The sequence below is a fragment of the Sebastes fasciatus genome, chromosome 6 (assembly GCF_043250625.1).
Source record: "Sebastes fasciatus isolate fSebFas1 chromosome 6, fSebFas1.pri, whole genome shotgun sequence".
Classification (NCBI taxonomy): Eukaryota; Metazoa; Chordata; class Actinopteri; order Perciformes; family Sebastidae; genus Sebastes; species Sebastes fasciatus.
Genome location: NC_133800.1, coordinates 31,646,076 through 31,654,610, shown reverse-complemented (window position 1 = coordinate 31,654,610; position 8,535 = coordinate 31,646,076). Strand labels below are relative to the sequence as shown.

At 37.8% G+C, this 8,535-nt stretch overlaps 1 protein-coding gene across 1 annotated transcript in view; it reads left to right on the top strand.

Annotated features, from left to right (window-relative positions):
- paip1 (poly(A) binding protein interacting protein 1) overlaps nucleotides 1–7,057 on the top strand; it is a 9,071-nt gene extending 2,014 nt beyond the window's left edge. The window contains exons 2-11 of the mRNA XM_074639245.1: nucleotides 1,032–1,183; nucleotides 1,455–1,649; nucleotides 1,792–1,904; nucleotides 2,179–2,290; nucleotides 2,950–3,075; nucleotides 3,177–3,283; nucleotides 3,652–3,769; nucleotides 3,883–3,937; nucleotides 4,191–4,275; nucleotides 6,106–7,057. Coding sequence (XP_074495346.1) covers nucleotides 1,032–1,183; nucleotides 1,455–1,649; nucleotides 1,792–1,904; nucleotides 2,179–2,290; nucleotides 2,950–3,075; nucleotides 3,177–3,283; nucleotides 3,652–3,769; nucleotides 3,883–3,937; nucleotides 4,191–4,275; nucleotides 6,106–6,196 — 1,154 coding nt within the window. The 3' untranslated portion in view covers nucleotides 6,197–7,057. The remainder of the gene's footprint in view (nucleotides 1–1,031; nucleotides 1,184–1,454; nucleotides 1,650–1,791; nucleotides 1,905–2,178; nucleotides 2,291–2,949; nucleotides 3,076–3,176; nucleotides 3,284–3,651; nucleotides 3,770–3,882; nucleotides 3,938–4,190; nucleotides 4,276–6,105) is intronic.
- The last annotated feature ends 1,478 nt before the right edge of the window (nucleotides 7,058–8,535 follow it).

Genomic DNA, 8,535 nt, shown 5'->3' with positions numbered 1-8,535 from the left:
ATCCTACTATTCTGATTGCATAAAGAAAGTTCACTTTTTTTATGCTCAGATTTTATGCATATAGCATTGTTATTTATACTATGATAGTTTTCCTAAAATAAGATTTTTTAAAAATAGCAATATACCGCCTTAATTACAATATCGCAATATATTGCAATATATTGAATCTTAACCGCTGTATCGTGATAAATATCTTATCGCCAGATTCTTGCCAATACACAGCCCTAAGTGGCAGACAAAACAATTGTGTGTCTAGTAGAAATGTTCAGTGACCTGCCACAGTGGCACGTGAGGAAAAAACTTAATTTTAGACCCTGTTAGGGAAGTAAACTAACGTTACTAGATGGTGGTCGACACCATGTGATTACATAGGCAGGTTAGAAAAGCAAGGCTATATTGAAAGTCCCCTAAAATACAGTAGTATCAACCAGTATGGGTTGAAAATGTATTGTTTGTTCCTTCTGAAAAACATCACTCCATCAATACAGTTCATAGCCAGCATGATCCAGTACTAATCTCTGGGATGACAGCCAACCAACCACAGATATTATTGCTCTACTAGGTTGTCAAAAACATCTATAAACATCTATAAAAAGTCGTATGTCCCTGTTGCCATAAAGTGTTTTAATCTGTGAGGACAGCACACAGCACTTTATATCTATTTATTTAATCTTGATTCAGTCCTGGTACATGGTGCTCTTTTTTAATGTAGCTTCTATTGGTGTATTGTGTTTTTATATGAATGTGTTTGTTATGTGATCTCTGCATCATTAAAACACATCAATGAGCCACGTTTGAGCAAGGTTTGCTAAAAACTGCAGTGCCCAGCTTTTTTAGGAGCTTTTTTTACTAAATTAAATGTATATTTGGGACCTGTTTTGAAAGATTTTTAATGAATAGATTACAACAGCAACAGTATAGAGTATCACCAGCCTTATCTTTTAAAGAAACGAGAGAATTTGCCCATGTGGGATGAGTAGTGTCACATATATAACAAAGACTGACAACATCTTTCTTCTTCCTCCTTTCAGATTTTAAAAGACCGAGCAAACCCCAACAAAGTGCAAATGCCAACAGTACGTCTGCTTCCAGAGGTTTTAATGAAGTGGATTCCTTGGTCAAGTCATCGAAGCTTTCAGCCAGTGCCCCAGAGTTTGTCCCCGCTGGAATTAACTCGTATGAAGTAAGAGGATTTTTTAAAATTTTTATACTATTACTCTTATTTTCTAGTGTTTTTTAAACAACATTATATTGTAAGGGTTCACTTCTTATGTTAGCTTCCAAGGAGGAATTGTGTCAGTAGCACATCCATTATTACTTTCATAAAGAGCATCTCATAAACTTAGATTTTTAATTTTAACATGTAAGGCTACTGAATTATTTTGCATTAGCACGACAAAGTACTCTGGGTTTCTTGTTTAGTTTTTCATGTTTGCATTGTGATTTTTGCACAGGACCCCTCTTTTTACGACGAGGACGAAAGCTATTATGAACCAACCTTGGCTGAAACGGTCGCAGACTTCCTTGACCACCTGAGCTCCTCTCCAGGGTCCTTTGAGTCGGATGTTGAACAAATAACTTGCATGCTCAACTCCTGGGTTACTACTGAAGAGCTGTTGAACGAGCTGGTGGAACTGATCTACACACAGGTGACACATTCAGGCCTCATTTTGCTTTTTGTATAAATATTAAATAATATGATTTTAAACCAAACCTGTCTAAACACAGCATGCACATTCAATATAAATATAAATGCATGTTTCTGACAAAACACACAACTTTTCATTGCAGTCTACTGCCATTCCAAACTTCTCCTACACGGGCGCCAGGCTCTGTAACTACCTGTCCCATCATCTCATCGTCAGCCCGCCGAGTGGCAACTTTCGTCAGCTGCTCATGAAAAGGTAATTAATTTCTGTTTTGTTTGATTTAATGTAGGTTCCTATCAGGGGTAGGTGAGATCTTATGACAAAAATCCCCTTGACTTTTCATGAAATAAAATGTTTTGATGATTACTTTATTGAAAAAGTGTAGAAGCAGTAGAAAATGTTGGTATAACACAAGCAGTAGTAGAAGTATGTTTTACATTCCAAACTGAAAAGTTAGTGGGCAACAAATAATAAGGTCAGTGCAAAGCAACGTGAACTGTCATTGTTAAGTTAATGTTGTCTGTCGTAGATGTCAAACAGACTTTGAACGGAGAGACTCAGCCGTTCGAGGAGACCCGGAGACTCAGAAGAAATTCCACTCCTATGTGCTCTTTCTGGGAGAGCTCTATCTCAACCTGGAGGTAAGAGGTTCTCTTTAAGACTACATTGACTTCTTTTTTGAATCACATAATTTGGACCATACCTGCCACTGCATTTAGCCTCACTGGCAGTGCTTACTGCAGGTTGTGACCTTGTTGGGGGGCCTACATGCTGCCCCAGTGGCACTGAGGGAAACACTTTGCTGGATGCGTGCTTGCTAATTTGACAGACAGCTGTCCATTCATATAAAACAAAAGACTAGGTTAAAACCTAATGGGGTATATGGATGGACCGTATATTGTTACACTGATAGTCAGTGGTGGTGTCTATAATGTGAGTTCCTGGATATTAAATGTTCATCTACAATTTTCTGTCGTGGTAATATTTGTTCTTAAGGTGTAGCATATTATGAAATGGTTAAGGTACAATTGAGTCAATTGAAGACTGTGCGCCTCGCTGTAGAAGCATCCTGAGGACATAATTGAGGACTATTTGCATGTTGTCATTTTGAAAGAGCAACTGCCAATGAGGAAACTTCATCACTCCAACACTTACTCAGTAAGTCAGGGACAGACTTTTGCGTTTGTAGAGCTGGCCCTGCTTTGCTGCGGTCCAGCCTAGAAAAACCAACACCAGAATACAGCTCAGCATGCCTTCAACCTTTTCATTGTATCCGTGATATTTGTGCCAATTTATTCAGGTAAAGAGCTCAAAAGGACCTCCCAATCGAGCCAATATCCTCCTCGTCGCTCTGAAAGACCTGATGAACAGTCTGTTCTCCAAGCCTGTGGATGGAAATCTCATCTGCGCTGTCAAACTGCTCAAGGTTTCAAATCTCAATGAGATATGTTTACAGATTTGTATCGAAAACTTTCCACGTAGTTTTGCTATTTAGTGAGATAATGAGAATGTGTTTTAAATTCACAGCTGACAGGCTCGGTCCTGGATGACGCCTGGAAAGAGAGTGGGAAACCACACATGGAGGAACTGATCCGAAGAATAGAAAATATTCTGCTGGATGCCAAATGCAGCAGGTGTGTATATCTGTGTTGTCTTTTGTGTTCAGCTGCTACTCAGGGCTTATGCTTAAAGTAACTTTAGATCTAAAAAACTTGTAACATGCTTCTGCAATCATCCGTCATCAAAAAACTTTGAAAGAATAGATAATCTTTCACACAAAAAATAATCAAATATATACTGTTTTTTATGAAGTTTCAGAGTTTTAAACCAATGTGTACCAAAGAGTTTTAGCTTTTCTAACGCACTAGGAACATGTACCATCATTCTAAAGTCAGCCTTAAAGTGGCAAAAAGCAGAAGTGCCCAAAAGCAGAGCAGTTCAGAATTAAACCCTCATCAACATCCGGGGTAAAACTGCTTGATATGAGCGTTTTTGTCCTCAGGGACGTCAGACAGATGCTTCTGAAACTAGTAGAGCTGAGATCTAGTGACTGGGGCAGAGTCCGTGCTGCTTCAGCAGCCAGCAACGCCACTCCAGACAACGACCCTAACTACTTTATGGTGAGTGTCAACTGGACCATACTCCCTATTTCTCTCTTCTTCTTTTTTTTTAAAATTCTACATTTTTTTCCTCTGCATTTCTGTTTTTCATGGATTTATTTTTCTCCTCTCAGAATGAACCTACATTCTACACAGAAGACGGTACTCCTTTTACAGCAGCAGACCCAGGTGAGGTTATGTAAACATGTTGGTGATAGATCAGAATAACATGGGGAGTATGCAGACAGAACTTTATATTAATGTGAAAGATGGTTGATCAGTAAAATAAAGAAGTGTTTTCTTAAATGCACTATAAATATGTTGTTGAACAAGTCCTTTAAATGGTAGAAAAAAGCAGTCTTCTCCTTTAGTAAATGGAAAACATATTGAATCATGTCGTAGCCTCTTTTGTGCTTTAATGTCGGTCTTTCTGCTTTTACAGATTATGCTGAGAAATACCAAGAGATCCTGGACAGGCAGGAATATTTCCAAGATATTGATGGAGAAAATGAAAATGGAAATGAAATGTAAGTACATACACGTCATAGGGATGAAATAATGCCTTTGTTTTAGGTCACAGCCTCCTACTTTACTGGGCACCTGTTGATGCTTGTTGCTATGGATACCACTCAAAGATACAACCGTCACATCTTAAGCCGTAATCAGAATACCTCGAATCAATGCCAGTCACATCTTTGTGATTACATTGTTACATTGGTTGTTTAGTGGAAACTTGCTTCCTACATTCAGTGGTGCCTCAGGTGGCACATGGACCTGCATGACCTTCACAATAACTCCACAATGAACAATTAAATTACTGATGTGGTTTAACCCGGGGCTGCACGGTGGTGCAGTGGTTAGCACTGGCGCCTCACAGCTAGAGGGTTGCAGGTTCGAATCCGGCTTGGGACCCTTCTGTGTGGAGTTTGCATGTTCTCCCCGTGTTGGCGTGGGTTTTCTCCGGGTACTCCGGTTTCCTCCCACAGTCCAAAGACATGCAGGTTAGGTTAATTGTGGACTCTAAATTGCCCGTAGGTGTGAGTGTGAGCGTGAATGGTTGTCTGTCTCTATGTCAGCCCTGCGATGGACTGGCGACCTGTCCAGGGTGTACCCTGCCTTCGCCCAATGTCGGCTGGGATCGGCTCCAGCCCCCCCGCGACCCCTAACGGGATAAGCGGTTGCAGATGGATGGATGGCAGATGGATGGATGTGGTTTAACCCATTTGTACCCAACGACTATATTTAAAAAAATGAAATTTGAAAAATACCACAACATTTGTTCCGATTGGTCAAAAGTCTTGAAATGAGGCACGGACATACTTTGGGCAAGTATCTAACAGTACAACTTTGACATTTTTAGATCATATGAAAAAAATCCCACTTTTATTAATAGTCAAAGTCAGGAATTTGGAAAATGAGGAAAAAACGCTGACATTGTGTTTATTAAATGTTTTCCATATGATTTCTTTACACTGCATATTTGTGCATATCTTTGTTATGATAATGTTATGAGTTCATAGATACCAAATACTTGATTGTGCTCCCTGTAGTCTCTGAGATAGACCTTTTCTTATCATACTATATCAGTATTTTGGGCTCATGGGACTTCTGTTTTTTCCCAAATTATAATGGAGTCTATTGCAAAACCATTAATCCCATGTGTCCAAATACTAGATACAATATGAGAAGAAAAACTCACTTTTCAGCCAAACAATTTGATCGATTTTTTCAAAATGTCTTCACATTTGTGCTTCAGGCGAGCCTAGAGGACACTTCCACCAAAGGAAATGAAAGATTTCATTTTATTTGGAATTTTAAAATGAAATGAAATGAAATAAAATGTTATGTTATTGTTTTTGTTGGCAAAGCAAGAGCATCTACAGTACAAACAACGTGTACAAATCTGAGTGTAAAACAGAGCTCATGTTGAGAAAGACGAGGTTTTCTGGTAGCAGACAGTTGAAATTCTGCTTTTGTTTAAACCAAAATCTGTAAAAGTTCAACTGCACCACCACGCTGGTACATCTTCGGTCATGTGACCGCATAGTGGCTTCACCCAGGTCATATGACCACGACTGACCTGCGGGCCCCTGAGCGTGGTGAATGAGTTTGACTGGCCCACAATGCAACAGGTTCACCCATCGCCTCAGATTCAGTTTAGTCAGCAGTTGGGTGTGAAAGAGGGCTTAGCTCGCTCCTGTCCTCTCTCTCAGAAATGTGTGTGTTTGTGAGCTTGTGTGTCATGTAAATCACAATGACTGACACATATTGTAGGTTATGTTAATATTAAGTTAAACAGCATGTTTATCTTTAAGATGTAAAAAAAAGTACATCACTGGTTTTTGTTGTGTTCACAGATACGAGGACTCTGAAGACGAGATGGAGCCTGAGATAGAAGAAGCTTTTGAGCGTTTTTGTTTAGAATCGGAGAAGAAACGACAACAATGACGTGAGAGTGAGAATCTGTGAGACTCAACAGGCACATACTGTACTGCATCGGATAGGTTCAGACTTTTATTTTACTGCAAACAAGCATTTTAACTAAAAAAAAAGAGCTGTTCATAGTTGCACTTCTGACACTTTTTTCAGTCAGTGTTGATTAGAAATGAGGACAATCAACAGGTTTAATTGTTCCAGGTATTAAGATTTATTTTTTTGGAAAGTTCTCTTTTTTGATTTTAATTATTTCAAAATGTATTTCTTTTATGCCTAAACTAAAGAGGGAAATAGTGTGCTGTGGGTTTCTTTTAGTTCTTTTCTGAAAGGCAGATTTCAGCAAAAGTGTGCATAATTTGTTGAATACTAATTAATGCCCCATGCATAACGTACAGGCCAAAAGACTCAGAAATGCATCATCTTCATGTCAAATGCACTGTAAAAAGGTAAGGTGGTTGCTTTACTTCATAATACAATGCATATACAGCCTTCATCTTGACTGAAATAGTGTCAGGTTGCCAATGTTACATACCATATTCAAGATGATTCACCTGTTAATCTGGCTGCGGTTCATTTAAGCGGTCAGGAACTCTGTGAAGCGATATAGCTGTAATAAATACAAATACTACGAATAATACGATGTGAATGTGGACAAACGAAACTCTTTTTTTTAAACATCTTTCTGGGGCTAAAGTCACCATTTCAGGAAGTACGAAGAGATAATATGTCAGTGTGACACAACGGATTCATAGTTAAACCAAGACTGAAAGACTGTTTACCAGCAATCCATGGAGCCCATAAACAGGAATGTTTCATAGTTTGTAAATATTATTTATGGTATTGTTTGCCTGCAATAAATTCTTTATAATGTGAGATTTGTCTTTGAGCCTTTTGGGGGTTGAAGGAGATTTGATGGCTGTAATCACAGGCCCAGTTACACTGAGTTAGAATTTCAGTAATTCCAACTTTTGTTAAAGGTGCTATTGATAACATTGATAATATTCACCCAATAGATGTTGCATTCTCCCTCCTCGTTGCATTTACTTCACAACATGTCTTTGGCAGGCAGTTACCGTCAATCTCAGCCATTTATATGTTTTTTCCACACTAGCTGACGACCCAGAGATATCACGTGATACCAGCGTCGTTTTACTATTGGCTCACAAGCTTTGTTAGAAGTGGGAACCATCTTCTACAGAGATAAACAAAACTCTCATTTTGGACCCACTAACATTTTTTAAATGATTTATTCACAATTATATATATATAATAATATATAATATATATATAATTTTATTTTTATTTTTCAGGAAAACACATACTTTTATCCGGCACCTTTCTAAAAGCTCTGGAGTTTTTTTTTGTTGTATTTTTAAATATTCGTCTACTTAAAAATGTTATCAATAAGACCTTTAAGTGTATAATATATATATATTTTTTACACTGTAAGTGGTGTTTCAGTGAATGATAACCATATAGAGTTGAATGAAATCCCAATTTACTGTTTATTCTGTTTAATTTACTGTTTGCTCCTTTACCCTCTCTAAAGATACCTATAAATAGTTACCTATAAATCACTCCATACTACATGATAAGGTGACAGATACAATATTTTTCTATAAAATATAAAAATAAATAAGTTGTTTTTTACACTTTCAAGTAAGGGCACATTTAGTTTAGGACTAATGGAAATATTGGAGAAAAATAATCTGATCGCACTGCAAGCTACAAGAAGGTTATCAGTTTGAATTAGATTATATTTTGAAAGTCTACTTCTCTGAGTCAGTCTGAGCCAACTCTGCCATCTTCTGGTGACTTTGTGTTGGTGCATCACTTTCCAGATCAGACCCATACAAACAAACAAACATCACTTCACCTCGTTTGTAGTCAAATTTCTGATGAATGTTTAAGTCGTTGCTATCAGGACAACAACAAATTGGAAATGTATTTTGTGTCCTGGAAATTGCAAGAATTAACATCATATATTTGCAGCATATGTCAGTCCGAAAACATAATATAAAGTTCTGTGGAGGATTTGTGCAGAGAAACTCTGATGAGCTGATTTACAATTGACTAGTCCGTGGAGTCTGATTTAATTCACAGCTTCCAGACTGTTAATTACTGCTTTGTTCAATATGCAAACCTTAATGTTTCTGTTTGATCAGAAACTATAACAAATGGAGTATTGATAGTTATTGATGATAATTTCACATGAATCAATGCAATTTAGCTGCTTTACATTTGAAGAGTGAATTAGTCATAGCTCACCACTTGTTTTGTATTCTCCTACTGTATGATCCCAGACATTAAGGGGTTGGAGATGCACACAAAACAACCCACCTTTACAGTCT